At 40.7% G+C, this 16,057-nt stretch overlaps 1 protein-coding gene across 1 annotated transcript; it reads right to left on the bottom strand.

Moving 5' to 3' along the window:
* Positions 1 to 839: 839 nt before the first annotated feature.
* LOC121759224 (leishmanolysin-like peptidase) lies at positions 840 to 7,050 on the bottom strand. Its single transcript, XM_042154741.1, has 17 exons — positions 6,514 to 7,050; positions 5,667 to 6,023; positions 5,429 to 5,569; positions 5,065 to 5,197; positions 4,844 to 4,957; positions 4,675 to 4,748; positions 4,518 to 4,592; positions 3,997 to 4,089; positions 3,809 to 3,869; positions 3,207 to 3,539; positions 2,984 to 3,110; positions 2,798 to 2,897; positions 2,414 to 2,483; positions 2,121 to 2,273; positions 1,951 to 2,046; positions 1,461 to 1,780; positions 840 to 1,377 (listed from the first exon to the last, which is right to left on the bottom strand). The coding sequence occupies exons 1-17, from the start codon at positions 6,601 to 6,603 to the stop codon at positions 1,210 to 1,212; spliced, it is 2,505 nt and encodes an 834-aa protein (XP_042010675.1). The 5' UTR covers positions 6,604 to 7,050; the 3' UTR covers positions 840 to 1,209.
* Between the last annotated feature and the right edge of the window lie 9,007 nt (positions 7,051 to 16,057).

Below are 16,057 nucleotides of genomic sequence, written 5' to 3' on the forward strand. Positions count from 1 at the left end.
TTCTCTAATTGTTGTATGTAAGTTATCTAATTGTTGTATCATATGCTCAATATATAATTATGTTATGAATCTAGATATATTAACTTTCAGTAATTTTTGTTGCGTATCATTAGATGATGACATGAATTCTTATTATAGATCCAAGCATGGATGTTATACAGCATAACTTTTGCTCATTTGTAGTAATATTGTTTCAACTTTTCATTGGTAGAAGGTATATGTTGGATTTGGTGAAGTGGGAATTGTTTTACACTTTATACTTTCATAACTTATAAGTTTAAGATGTCATATAAGCTCTTGTAATAAGCTCAACTAAACACTCATAAATTTGGTGGTAAGCCAAACAAGTAGGTTGGCTGTTATCATGTTACTTTCTTTATATTAAGGTTCGCTTTGTAGTTGCATATGTTTGGCGTCATTTGACAGCTTCATTTTTGGGACAAAGCTATTTTTAGCTACTTCATGTTAGTAGCCTTATTTATTCTAGATAACTATGATTACTTAGAAAAATAGACTTATTAAGTATCACATATTTTAATGAGAATGCAATCAAATTGCAAATGTAGTAGATGATCTTAGGTTAGATACTACTATCACGGGAAAAAAATTAATTGGTTGCATTATTTTGTCCTTTATGGAGTATTAAGTTGATTTTATTAGCATATTTATTAATGAATAAAACAGACATGTTTTATGTATCATTATAGGATAAATGACTATCACTGAAGATTCGTTTATCCTATTACAAAAAAATAAATACTTACATAAGTATTTTACAGCCTAGATAGGAAATGCACTACAAAAAATAAATATTCCTGTTTTCTGATATGTTTACAAGATTGAAACACCAAATAAATATTCTTGTTTACTGATTGGCATTAATTTGAGTTAGGAAAAAGACCAAGAATTGAAACTCACATTTCACAAAAGCCCTCAGCCACTCTTCAATTTTCTACTCATCTGGACTTCCTTCTTCGAAAGCCAAAACCTAATATCAAAATCCCTCCCAATAATTTTTTTAACAATATTTTGGGTGGGAAAAGGAAAAATGAAACTCTAAACTAAAGCACCTCAATATGTGCCTGCTCTTCTTTCTTCCTACACAGCCTATCCATATATGGCGATTTTGTAGGAAAAAAATATGGATACCTCTAAAGCTTCCTACAATTTACATACTCCCTTACGGGAAATCCCACCTCGCGGAATAACTCAGTTCACCCACCCCGTGCATAAACCTTCCCCCTCTTCTTCGTTGCTAAATAGGGTCTGGTCCGAGCAATCTAGTGAGGCCCCGCACGCTAAGTTGTACGATTGGCATGCAGAGTGGCATACTCGTAGCCGGTTGTCCTCATTCCGTTCACACTTTTGAATCGATATCTAGTTCAACCATCATGTATCAGCAAATAATGCAGTTTTTTCGATTTATAAACAGACAATAAGAAGATTGTGAAGAGACTCACCCAGCAAGCTAATCGTTTGGCAGCTCCATCGCAGTCTCTGCCTCTGATATAATTTAGAAACTTACGTGGGCCACCAGGGAAAAGACGATGGTAGTTGGGCATCACGACAACTTCTTCTAGCTGTTGTAGGATGCTTAGCTCACTAGGTGCACAATGCTGCCCCGACATATCGTTCTCAAGGACAGATTTGCACACTGAGAGACTTGGGAGGAGCGTGGAACTGTTCTGGCATGTGTAGCCAGCATAGTCCGAGCAACGAAACTCACAGACACCATTGTCACAGACCCCACCATGAAGACTGCATTGTTCGTCACAAGTGGCTGCAGATGGCAAAGCAAATGTAGAATGAATCTTGAGTCATGTAATTCAAACCATATAACACTTTAATGAGCGAAAAGAGGGACCAACACAGTCGACATTCTATCGCACAATTGATGAAAAAAAAACACAAGCTGGCGTAATAGGAAATATATCGATTTGATTGCAGTACCTGTAGAGCAGTCAATTCCAGTGTACCCGGGTTGACAATTGCAAACACCTTCCCTAAGGCACTTGCCTCGACCCCCACAATTGTTAGGGCAAGATCCTACAAACGGACAAGGAGATGAGTTGGGAAACAGATATGGATTGCGGTGCGAAATAAAAGTTTTGACCACTTACGCTGGCTACAATCATGACCCTCGAACCCCAAAAAGCACTGGCATCTTCCGTCAATGCAATCGCCGTTAAAATGACAGGAATTAGGACATTGACCAGATACAGGGGCAGGATTTACGTTGCAGAGTTCATGATATGCAGGGCAGATCAGCTCACCTAGAGCATGCACATGAAAAAATTGATAAGTAAACATGCATCAAGATGCAGCTTATAAATGAAACGAACGCATTAAGTTGTCAGTGCATGTGTGAAAATGTTTGTGTGCGCAGATAGCCTATAGAAAACAATAATGTTACCATTAAAGCCAGAAAATTTAATGGGTCCACCAGCTTGAGGACATACTTTCCAAAGTCCATCCACCGCAATCTAACAAGACAGCAAAAATGTACTCTTAGAGTCAGAGTTGAAAATCTTGTATTTTCTGAAGTCTGAAGCTTAACAGTAGATTAAACCGGAAGGTATCACAGCCTGCTGTTTTGCTCGTTTCTCTTGCCTAAATATTAGTAAAACCTTTAAATAATTCAAAAGTTTTCAGCTTTTCACATATTTAACAAATCAGTAAGTCCCAAAAGGGTGATTATGATCTCCATTTTCAGCTTACAAGCGCTAGCTACAAAACTATACACACACATATACATACATACATACATGTATAAGTATATTTATAGAGCAAATTGTACCTCCAATGAGTTGTTTAAACATCTGTGCTGATAACAACCATTTCCCAGGCTAGTCAACGCTCTAACGAACCCAGTTCGCACTAAATTTGAGGCCATGCATCTGTCATCCGAGGATATGACAACTGTAATTATCTGACATGTATGGATTTTATAATTGACCACAAATAGTAGAATAAAAAAACTCACCTTGAATTACTTCCCCGCACTTCACCCAACATACTGTCAGGTGCCCTAGCACTGCTAATATCCGTACATGAACCGTCAGAATATGCTACAAAATAAGTGCAATAATCAGCCAATGATGACTGACCGCCTGCAAAAAATAGAACGCACAATAAGGTCACCAAGCCAGTTAAAATGAGAAATTATGAATTATGTTCAATTCAATGGAGGCAACAGCAGACCGCACCTTTATTAGCTTGTGAAAAGTAGCGAGCCCACTGCGGAAGATCACGACTGTAGTTTACAATAGGACAATAGCCTTCTGCCTCCCTATTGTATGTACATCCAGAAAACTGTGTCGAATTGCAGAGATATGCACCCTTCCAATGATTGCAGGGCAAAGTGACAAAATCAGTTCCCTGGTTGTGGCCCCAGTCAAGATGTTCTTCCATGCTGTAATTAGCCTGGTACCATCCACTGTCCTCAAGTAAAGCGAGTGTCATCTTAGAAACAACCGATCTTGTATCAACTGAGCCCGTCATAATCTCATTCATTAGAAGTCTTTTCTCCCAATGAGATCCTGTGTTTAAAATATTAATTATAAACTATAAGCATCAGCCACACTCTACCTTACATAAATGTGTGCAATCTAGGGTGAAGACTCAACACGAGCGTTTGGATTCAAATTTTATACATTACCATTCCACTGACCAAATATTTTAGGAATGGTGATACCAAATCCTAGAATGTCAGATTTAATATGTAAATATAAAATAAAAACAATTGGATGATGATATGGAAAAAAAAACTGTAGATCCTGTCAGGTGTTACTGCAAAATAACGACCAACCTGATGTACCACGCCCACCACCATCTTCAAGCTCCAAACCGGTAAAATTCTCTGAGAAAGCCTGCCAACAGATATTTTTAAACCTTACAAACTACACAGAAATAAAATCAAAATAGTTCTTCTCGACATTTTCCAGCACAAGAATCATTTACAATAGAAATTTGATAAAATGGGACTTATATCTCTACCCCGTAGTGATAGCGAGAGTGCATTATAACTCGAGGAAGCACCACTCTTGTTACCATCCGTCCTAGTTTTTCATCCATGACTTGTTCTGTTATCTGCAAAGAGATTTTACATGACATAGTCATAAGGATACATCTTACAACCATGATAGTTGTGTGGAAAAACCACACTCAGCTAAAGTGGGGGTGGTCAAGCAGCTGTATTTCCCCTGATAACTCAAAGAAGGGCCCCATGTTGGGAACTGCTCCATTATAAGTAGAGGGAAGCACAAAGAACGATTGGGAAAACAGTCTAGTTTAAATAAAATATAGTCCATCAATGAGGTCCTAAATACCAAGATCCAATAAAGATTAAGAAAGACTCTTAAACAAGATAAGATTCCTGCACCATCACATTCAATGTGGAAAATAGCATTTCAATTTTTTAATGTCAGACTGACAATCTCATACACGTAAATTCATAGTGGTGGTCCAATGATAAAGTTCCTGATAAACACTACGTTGAAAATTAATTTAAAATTTACCTGGATACGCCTTCTTTTCCTTTCATCTCGAAAGTGAGCAAAGGCATGGGGATCGAATCCAAGAACATGCATAACCTAGAAAAAGTGAAACATGATCAGTATATATCCAATCAAATAAGCAACCTGACTTTCTAAGTGTTTGCTTGAGTTAAGTTACCTCATGGATTAGTGTAGCTGAAAGTAATGACTCCGCTTCAGCAGTCAAGTGCCGAGGTGCAACATTCACATGTCCTACTTGCCGAAAAACAATATTGGTCACTAAACTTCCACTTTCAATGCTAGCTATATATAACAAGAAGTAGCTACTTCAAATGAAACAACCATACCAGCAATAGCACGGCCCCATTGATCTCGTTCACATGCAACAGCCCAAGCAAGTGTGTTTCCAGTTGTTGGTCTTGTAGTAACCAATAGAACTAAATCTGCATAGGCTACACCTTCTGAAAAGATGGATATTATGTAGTTAATAATGCCGGAATTTTGAGAAAACCAACAGATGGAAACGTTTAATGAACTGAAGTGTTATAGACTTTTGCAAGAGATAAACCTTCGACATATTCTCTAGGAAGTTGCACACCTCCGTCTTGACCGCAAGCAGAGTATCCACTCAACCGCAAGTTCCCCCTCACAGGCTCAACAGAGAGCGCTCTTTTGAACCAATCTGCTGTTTGCCCAAGAGCCTGTAGAAGAATGAGGATATTATAACATGATCATACGGAATAATTAAAGGACTAAAGGGTCCTTCAAAAACATATTTTTCAAGCTACACCCATCAATAATCTATGTATCATGCAGCAACTCCTGAAAGGATTAGACAAGAAATTTCTTAAACAAACTCTACTTTTGCATTCTACAAACTCCATCAAGGTTACAGTTAACACCATATAGCAACAAAAGAAATAAAGCAAAACCTTGTGAAGGCGAAGTTTCTTGTCCTCCTCAGCTATGTCATCTAGTGTACAATTATACCAACAGTCCCCATAAATAGGAGGATCTGCTTGAGGGTTACAAGATGGTGCACCAGAGTAAAAGGCTCCAGCTGGTTCCCCCAACTGGAAAAAGAAACACAGGCATGAAGGGATGCAAATCCAGCATCAGTATCAAATCAAAAGCACAAACACAAATTTTCATGTTTCTGAAAATACTTGCCTTTACAATGTCCCCCACATTCCGGCAGTCCCTATCTGAAGAATGCCCTACAGCATCATAATTTAAGTAAATTCTAATGGGTTGCTTAGCTTCTGTATGCCACACTGGCAATTCAGAAACACCAAGCAGTTCACGTCCCTTTCTCTTTAGGGACTTGGAAATATCAGGCTCAACATAGACCTGAGCAGACACGGAATAAACCTTGCGTCCAGGTCTCTTCCTTTGCTCGATAATTTGATCGTGAATGCACGAATGTGATAGTATGTTATCTTTGTCTTTATCAAGTACTCTTCTTTGAGATTGGAATCCTTCGGTTGTTACAAAAGCTGCTTCCAACAGAAGTAACACCAATAATATCTGAGATCGATAGAGATAACTTAGAAGATATAAACTAATTGTGTAAAAGAACTCCTAATTCATTTAGAGAAATACAAACTCCATAAGCTTAGCTGACCTGAAGAAACAGCCCCTCAAGTAAACCCAACGAAGCCGAATCCCCCCAGAAAATGATAGTAGATACCAATGTAGCATACATAAATACTAATTTTAGTAAAAAAAAATAAGCCTCTCCGAGGAATGAAAAGACAACAGTCACAAAATTAGTTAAAACACTTAATCCTAATCAAAAAAGAAAATGTCAAAGAAACAGACAAGAATTTTTCCAGAAGATAAGAAATAATTAAAAAAAAAGTAAATACAGACACCCTCCTTCCATGAACAATCATCCATAGTTTAAAGCATCAATGCTCGTCAAAGAGTAAATAACTTAAAAAATTGTGGAACCAAAAATCATCCCTTTTTTCTAGTGTCCAACATTTACTCAACAAAAATGAAATCCCATCTTTACCTTGAGGCAAATGCCAGTAAGATTCAGTTCAAATCTCGGGAGTGAAGAAACCTCTCCAGCGCATCGGTTACATCGAACCCTCAACTCCATTAAACGACGAATTCTAACATGAACAACCTCAATTGAATCAATTCTCCGCCACTCTTCTGATCGGCTCCGACCCCTGCAAAAGCCTCGAAACTCGCCGCATTATAGGCGGTGCACAAAACCCAGAAGCTGAAAACCCTCAAACCCCGAAAATATGGCAAAGGGGGCTCAGCTTTTGAAGAACTCGGCCGACAAAAAACGAACTTTTTTTCTCTTTTGCTATGCGTGAGCTCTGTGCACTAATTTGTCCAATTCCCAGTAGCAAAATCTCGCAGATTCTTCAGTTTAGGGGAGAGAAAGGAGAAAAGAGTACACTGCGCATTCACAGTAGAGAGAAATAGAGGAAGATATACTGAATTAATGATACGGAGATGATGAAATTTTGCTCTGTTTTGAATGGGTAAAGTAAGAATTGGTGATGGCGGTGTATGAATTGAATTCATGTTCACGTGGATACATATACTGTAGCATTAACTAATTTTGATTAGTATTATCTGTTACGAAACTGGCTACAACAAGAATCCAATTATGTTACTTTCCTTCGATTGAATTTTTTAGTGGTTGGTTGCCCTATTCTTCATCCTTCGTTTCATTTGAGAAATTGAGAATCATAAAATTGACTTAGTATAATTTTTATTTTTTGATTGATTACTTCATAAATTGAAACTAAGGTATAATTTCATTTAGTTCGCTTGGTGGGTTAGGATAATTTCGGAAGTAATTTGGTGTCTTATTTTCAAATTTGTAATACTATGGTTTTATCCGATTTTGATGTATTATAGAAAGTAAAAAAGAATTATTAAGATATGGAAAGGTAATGTATGCTTTCCTATGGTCTAAAGCATGTATTCTTAATATGGAATTTATGACTTGGATATTAGTTTATAAATACCACTACAAAACTTTTATGATCCGTTTGTTCGCATGTTATTCTTAACTTCTACAATGCCCTTATGTTGCTAGAAATACCATGACGTGATTCACCAGTCGTCCGTCGAAGTTTTTGCTACTAAATGTGTATCGTCAGTGTTGAACTTCAGAAAAATTGACCGATATTATTTTTTAATCCTAAAATAGTTTTTTTTTTAAGTTTGAACTACGTGATATACCATGTTGGTTGATGAGATTATGTACAAGGGTGGAAGGTACGGTATAAGTTACAATCACCTGTTTCGAGCCAATCATTGATATATATATATCAATGCCTTTGTTATTTTTAAACTCAAACTAATTCTAAAAAATAAAATACTTATCATTTACCTAAGCTAGAAGTGGTTTCACTAGCAACCGATTAAAGTTGGAATTACAAATATATCATTTGCAATGAGTAAAATGATTGGTGATGGGGTACGGACTAAACAAGCCCAACAGCAGTGACGGCCCATCAGCCCAAAGCCCAAGGAAGAGTATCAGTTCGGCATTACCAAAGAGTTCGGCCCCAGCCTACAACTCGGTAAAAGCCGACCAGTCAAGCTCTACTCTCAGATCGGCTAAAGCTGTTCGGCAATAGTTCAGCAGTTCGGTCTCAGTATTCGACCGAACTGGAAGATAGTCAACTCATGCAGGATCACATGCAGGATAGTTCGACCGAACTGGGAGATAGTGGACCCATGCAGGACCTCCACGACATCCACGACATCCCCGACATACTTAGTGGTGATGTAAGCCACGACCTAGTCAGTGGTGATGTAAGCCACGACCTAGTTAGTGGTGATGCAAGCCACGATCTTAGTTCAATGTATAAATAGAACTTAGATCAGAAGGAAAAGGGAGCTCTCTAGACATAATAGATCATATAGCAAGTTTGTATTGTAAGCTGTAGAAAACAGATCAAGCAATACAACTCTGCCCTCTTTCCTTCCCGTGGACGTAGATTTACCTCAGTAAATCGAACCACGTAAATCTCTGTGTCGTAATCTATATTTTCCTGCATTCATCACCATCAACAATTCGCAAAACCATCACTGGCGCCGTCTGTGGGAAACAGAGAACCAAATTTGTGATAAAGCGAATTTTTGACCCTTTTTCCACCCCAAAAAAATGCATACCAGATCACATACTACCCGTAATACCGTTCGTGAAAACCATGAGGAAGCTAGTCCAGCCCGCAGGTCCGGAAAACAGCCTCGGGAGACATCTACTTCCAGTTTTCACGATGAAGGAACAAGCCGCTCAAAAGGTCCACACACCGAGTCTTCCCAGCAGCCTGATTTGAATAAGGCTGTCAAGCTGTTCTTGGCTGAGAAGCAGGATGAGTTCTTAGCCTTCCTGCAAAAGAGCCAAGAGCCGAAGACGAAAACGGTGGATTCTCCTTCCTCATCCAGACATGAAAGTCACTACCGCAGTAGTGCCGTGTCTTCCAGGAAGAAGAATCCTCAACCCCGACATGTTCCTGTTCCTCCTCGGTACCGGAATCACAGGAGATCTCCATCTCCTCCATACCGAAGAGATGTCGGGTTCGCCATGTACGGAGCATTGAAGACTCCGTTCTCGGACGATATCACCCGAACTCCCCTTCCACAGAACTACCGAACTCCGTCGATGACTTATGACGGGTTGGTGGATCCTCATGACTTCCTGGGACGCTATCAGTATAACATGGCGAACCAGGGTCTCAATGAGGTCCATATGTGCAAGCTGTTCCCCGAGCTGCTTATCGGGAACGCGAGAAGGTGGTTCGATAGCCTCCCCCAAGGCAGCATTAGATCTTACCGAGATCTAATGGATGCTTTCCACAGGAGGTTCTTTCAGAAAGCGGAAGCCCGGATCACTTCGGCTCAGCTGCTTTCTATACGTCAAGGTCGCGACGAAAAGATCAGCGACTTCATGACGAGATTCCACAAGGAATGCCTACAAGTAGATGATCTCAACGATCTACTTGTCATTTCGGCATTCCAAAATGGAATCCTGCCCGGAGCTCTCTACAGAAAGCTCGTGGAATGCAGTCCGCAAACAGCTCAAGAGATGTGGGACATTGCGGACAAGTTTTCTCGTGCCGATGAGGCAGACCGTCGAAAACGGTCTTTAGACAGCTCATCTAGAGAAGACAAAAAGAAGCCCGATCATAGCGATCAGAGGCTTCCTCGCCGAACACCTTCCCCACCAAAGGAGGGATAGCGGTCATCCGAAGTGATCGAAAAAGAGCAAGTGTGTTCGCAGATTGCGCTTAAAAGTGCCGAGCAATCAGTTCGGCACCATCAAGCATAGCAATCAAAGCAGCCGGAGTCAGAGGCAGGCGAAATGACCGAAGTCACACCGGAGCCGAACTCGATGGTGTACGGCACTGAAGCCGTGATTCCGGTTGAGATCGGCATACCCAGTCCCCGAACTCAATTTCTCCTCAGAAATGAATGGTGACGGACTGAGAGCCGAACTAGATCTTGCCGAAGAAAGAAGAGAATTGGCCTGCATAAAAGCAGCCAAGTACAAGGAGCAAGTAGCCCGGTATTATAACCAAAGGGTGAAAAAGCTGCAATTTCAAGTGGGAGATCTCGTCTTGAGAAACAACGAAGTAAGCCGAGCAGAAAAGCTGGGCGAACTCGAACCCACATGGGAAGGTCCATATCGGGTGTCAGAAGTCCTCGGCAAAGGGTCTTACAAATTGACTCACGTGTCAGGAGCACAAGTACCCCGAACATGGTACGTTTCCAACCTCAAAAAGTTCCATTTGTAAGAGACAGTCCGGTCAGTCAGTCTTGAGTCCTGTTCGGTCAATGTGCTTTCTTTGGTTTGCTTGGTCTTTGTTTGTCTCTGTGCGTTTTGTCTGTGTGTTTTGTCTGTCTCTGTGCGTGTCGTCTCTTACAAATGTTACTGAGGTATCTTGTTCTTCGAAGGCTGATCCCCTTCTTAGAACATATACAAGCCAACGATTGTGAGTCAAAGCTTCTAAAGAGGATACAAGACCACAATTCAGCTTAAACAAGCAGTTCGTCTGAAACGAACTGCAATAAGCCAACGATTGTGAAGTCAAAGCTTCTAAAGAGGATACAAGACCACAATTCAGCTTAAACAAGCAGTTCGTCTGAAACGAACTGCAATAAGCCAACGATTGTGAAGTCAAAGCTTCTAAAGAGGATACAAGACCACAATTCAGCTTAAACAAGCAGTTCGTCTGAAACGAACTGCAATAAGCCAACGATTGTGAAGTCAAAGCTTCTAAAGAGGATACAAGACCACAATTCAGCTTAAACAAGCAGTTCGTCTGAAACGAACTGCAATAAGCCAACGATTGTGAAGTCCAAGCTTCTAAAGAGGATACAAGACCACAACTCAGCTTAAGAATCAAGCACTTCGTCTGAAACGAACTGCAACAAAAGTCCGATTCACGCGATAAAACTTGCCTGAATTAGGACAAGGGAAAGTCCGATCCACGCGATAAAACTCGCCGAATTAGGACAAGGGAAAGTCCGATCCCCAAATTAGGACAACGGAAAGTCCGATCCGAGCGATAAAACTCGCCAAATTAGGACACAAGCTTAGTCCGGTCAAAGATGTTTATTTCATCAGACCAAAGACGAGTCCGGTCAAAGATGTTTATTTCATCAGACCAAAGACGAGTCCGGTCAAAGATGTTTATTTCATCAGACCAAAGACGAGTCCGGTCAAAGATGTTTATTTCATCAGACCAAAGACGAGTCCGGTCAAAGATGTTTATTTCATCAGACCAAAGACGAGTCCGGTCAAAGATGTTTATTTCATCAGACCAAAGACGAGTCCGGTCAAAGATGTTTATTTCATCAGACCAAGGACCAAGTCCGGTCAAAGAAGTTTACTTCATAAGACCGAGGACAAGTACGATGAAATTTTTTCGCTAAGCTGTAAATACACAGTGTTAGAAGCGAAAACAAAATTTCATTTTTCAAATCTTGTTCGGCATACAACTCCGCTACCCTACAAAATGGCGTTACGCTATTACAAAGGACTATTCTACTGTCCGGGGTTGCTAAAGTTGAGCCACCTATTCACAAAATCCTCGTGAAGCCGAGTTCGGGCGTTCTCGGCAGCTGAAGAATAAGCAGGTCGACGAGATGCTCTAATCGACCTACCACCTCTTCCCTGAGCCCGGGAAGCACTAGCACCTCGGCGGCGAAGAGTCTCTTCACGAAGCATTTGTTGATCTTGCTCACTCATAATCACAGCTCCTCTACGAACTTCAGTCCGTCCTTGTCTTGACGTTTCCGGCTGTTCCTGAGTTCGTTGCTGACTTGGAGTAAGGTTTTGAGCAAGTGAATCAGGGGTTTGAGCTGGAGTGTGACCATCTGTTGACGGGAAATGCCTAAGGAATCTCTCGATTGAGGGACGCCGGGAAAGAATGATGTCGTACCGAGAAGCCCAGCGCCGCAATGATTTCACGACTTGTTGGCAAGCCGAGCTCTCCAGCGCATTGTTCCTCCGGAGTACATGATATTCCTCCCACAGTTCGTCAACTCGTTCCTGAACTTCAGAGATGGTCATTCCCCCACGCCTGCAGATGAAATCCTCATACGCAGTCCTCTCAGCGACGGCAGTGTTCAGCTCGGCCTCCAGATCCTTCTTTTCGGACTCTAAGTCCTTATTATCGGCCTCCAGCTTCATTGAACGAGCCAAGAGTTCGTCATTCTTCATCTGGTCAGCTATAGCTCTTTTCTCAGCTTCGTCTAAAGCCGAAGAGTACAGCCGCTTCCAGTGAAATACCTCCAGCTCCTTGAGAGTTAAGAATACAAAGCAGCTACGTCAGTTCGGCATTTCAGCTTACCGAGCAGGTAGTAAACCACAACAGGAGTAAGAGAGCACGAAAGGCTATACGAAGACACAAGAGCAGAAAGAAGAATTTTTTCATTCACAAGAAAAAATTTTTTCTACACAAGGGCTTCAAGGCCGTTTTACAAGAAGGAAGAAACTAAACTAAGAGAAGGAAGATGAAATCATACTCCGCTAGCTTCGTCTCCGCCTTCTCGGTGAGGTTCAGCTTCCTTCTCCTTGTCTGCTTCAGCTTCAGCCTCGGCCTCCCTGCTCTCCCCAGCCTGCTCGGCGCCACCGTAGCCGATCTGCTGCGCCTCCTGCTCGGCCTGCTCATCGCCGGTCTGCCGCTCATGCTGCTCGGTCTCACCCTCTCCATGGAAAATTGGAGCGGGTGAAACTGACCCTATGGAGGCAAAGATAGCCTCCATGTTCTCATCGCGGTCAGCTCGGCAACTACGAACTTGGTCTGCAGAAAGCAGGACCGAGGACGAAGCAAGCTCCTCAAGCACCGGCAGACTCTGAAGCCGAGCTGCTATCTCTCGGCCGTACAGCGGCAGGATGACTTCGGGACCCTGCTCGGCTTTATCGGTCATCAGTTTCAGCAGATCACCGACAAAGGCTGAAAATTGGTTGCTCAGAAAGAGTTTCTCCGCGAAAGCACGGAGAACCTCCCCTTGGGCAACCACGGCAGCAGCATCCCTCCGTTTCGTCTGCTCTCGCTGGATGACGAGCTGGTTTTTGGCAAACTGAGCTTCATCCTGGGCCGAAATCCTAGCAGCTCTGGCCTTCTCAAAGTTAGCCTCAGCCTGTTCGGCCCGATGACAAGCAGCCGCCAACTTCCTCTGCATCTCAGCATAGTCATTGGACGCTTTGGAGAGTTCGACGGCGACGAGCTTGGAGAGCATATCGTTCCTCTGAAAATGGATAAAGAAAAAAGTCAACAAAGGGGCCACAAAAAATACAGGAAAAAAGCAAGGCCAGAAAATCAAGAAGAGAATTCACCTCGGCGAAGTCCGTGGGCCATAAAAACGGCTCACAGATATGTTCCGAAGGAGGCGCCAAGACCACGTCTTTCTCTGGCGCTCTCGGGGGCTTCTGGGCCTTCCCCTTCCCCTTTGCCGAAGTCGACTCCGGCTTCTTCGGATCCGAAGAGGTTTTTTGCCTTTTCGGAGTCCTCTCGGCATCAGACGCCGAGCTGGTGGTTTTCGGCCTCTCCGGCTCCTTGGACTCCGAAGATTTGCGGCTCAGCTTATCCAATATGTTCGCCGAAGTGATTCACTTCGTTTTTCGGGGGGGGTAGTGATGGGGTACGGACTAAACAAGCCCAACAGCAGTGACGGCCCATCAGCCCAAAGCCCAAGGAAGAGTATCAGTTCGGCATTACCAAAGAGTTCGGCCCCAGCCTACAACTCGGTAAAAGCCGACCAGTCAAGCTCTACTCTCAGATCGGCTAAAGCTGCTCGGCAATAGTTCAGCAGTTCGGTCTCAGTATTCGACCGAACTGGAAGATAGTCAACTCATGCAGGATCACATGCAGGATAGTTCGACCGAACTGGGAGATAGTGGACCCATGCAGGACCTCCACGACATCCACGACATCCCCGACATACTTAGTGGTGATGTAAGCCACGACCTAGTCAGTGGTGATGTAAGCCACGACCTAGTTAGTGGTGATGCAAGCCACGATCTTAGTTCAATGTATAAATAGAACTTAGATCAGAAGGAAAAGGGAGCTCTCTAGACATAATAGATCATATAGCAAGTTTGTATTGTAAGCTGTAGAAAACAGATCAAGCAATACAACTCTGCCCTCTTTCCTTCCCGTGGACGTAGATTTACCTCAGTAAATCGAACCACGTAAATCTCTGTGTCGTAATCTATATTTTCCTGCATTCATCACCATCAACAATTCGCAAAACCATCAATTGGATAGCTAGTTCTATTTCCTTTCCATGACTCCAAAAGATCGAAAGTGAGATTATAGCAATTCTCCATCTCATTGTCTAGGTAATTATCCACTTCATTAGATAATTATTTAAGTTCATCGCCATATTTTTGGAGCGGCTCTTATAACTTTAACATACGAATTCAACAATGTGATTTTTAAGTAACTCATATATCAAATTATAAAGTTAACTTTAAAAATGAATTAGGATGAGGCCTTTTTTTAAGAATTCAAGTTTCATTTAGAATTATATCTAGGTTAGGATTTTAAAAAATATATATATAGTATATAATAGATATATAGTATCATTATCGTATTTCTTTTTGGCATATAGGAGTATTGATTTTCAGTACACCGCAGAGTATGAAAATTCATACCAATATCGTATCGAAAATATTTAATACTCGGTTCTTGAAAAAGTCTGGCAAATTTTATTGGTAAATAGTAAAATAGGTTTTTGTGAAACTATATGTATAAATTCGATATCTGAGTACTATTATCAAACCATCTAACGTATTAAGATGTGTTATATTCGAACCATCACCTCAAGATTGTTTGTGTAGCTTCTACTGTATTAATTTTTGTTAACTTCTTTAAGTAGGCTGTTATGTTCAAACAGATTAATTTTGGTATGTCAAATCAATTTTGATGTTTTTATCGACCCAATTCGTCCCAACTGAAATTACCTTCGTAAATTCAATTATATAAAGACAAACTAATTTTATAGTAAATCCTAAGCAAACATTATTGATTGCAATTCGACCGAATCCAATCTGAGCTATCCAATAATTAAATCGAGGCATAGATTTGGAATTTGGAAGCTAGCTAGAGTAAATAAGTAATTAGTGAAGAAGAAAATTTTGAATGAAATTAAAATAATTTGTTTAGGTAAGGGCAGTTGGGTTTGGTGTTTTGCTGAAGTCCAACTAGCTATATACCAAATTTTTCAAAGGGATGAGTCCAATTAATTAATTGTTTAATTAAATAATTGCCGTTGCAAACTTTACCTAATCACGCTTTCTTAGACGCTCTTTCCCACCAACTTGGCAACTTATAAATATATTACTATTATTATCAACGTTTTAAAATGTGCTTGTTTAACGACTTTGTTAAGGTACAACTCGCCAATCTATTGCTATTTATTTGTTAAGACTAAAAATTACCCCCCATAAAAATACAATCAATAGATAGAGAATCATACGTTCACTTATTTTAATTATGCATGTACACGTGGAAAGTAGAAACCATTTCAATTATATTAATTTCTTAGAGTTGGATATACTAGTGAAATTGCTGACTAAAAACATACTAGTACTACTTTAATGTTGTGATATTATAGGCCCATAAGTTCGGTCCAAAATCCACCCGAGCCCAGTCCATTTAAAAAGAATAGTTCTTTATAGGCGAAATAGAGTTTTGATTTTATCATTAAATTTTAAATTTTTATTTTTGGTTTTGATTTGATGTGATAGATTAAGTGTTGACATTGATTTGTCATGATGAGTAAGCAAAGACAAAAAAAGAGAGGACATTTTGGTAAAGTACTCTCCTCCACTACAGAAAATATCCAAGTTTGGTATGATGCCAACTGTTGGGCCTTTGCATAGGGAAAAAAGGGCCACTAGTTTGTTGACACTTTAACAACCTTCTTTCATTGTTTCTTCATAATTTTATGAATTAAATATATCTATGTTAAAGTGCTAAGTGCTCCATTATTGGATGTAATCGAAATTCGAAATCAGTCAACTTCTTAACCAAGTCGTAAAGAAAAAGAAAAAAACTATTAAACGG

The sequence above is a fragment of the Salvia splendens genome, chromosome 12 (assembly GCF_004379255.2).
Source record: "Salvia splendens isolate huo1 chromosome 12, SspV2, whole genome shotgun sequence".
In the NCBI taxonomy this organism is placed as follows: domain Eukaryota; kingdom Viridiplantae; phylum Streptophyta; class Magnoliopsida; order Lamiales; family Lamiaceae; genus Salvia; species Salvia splendens.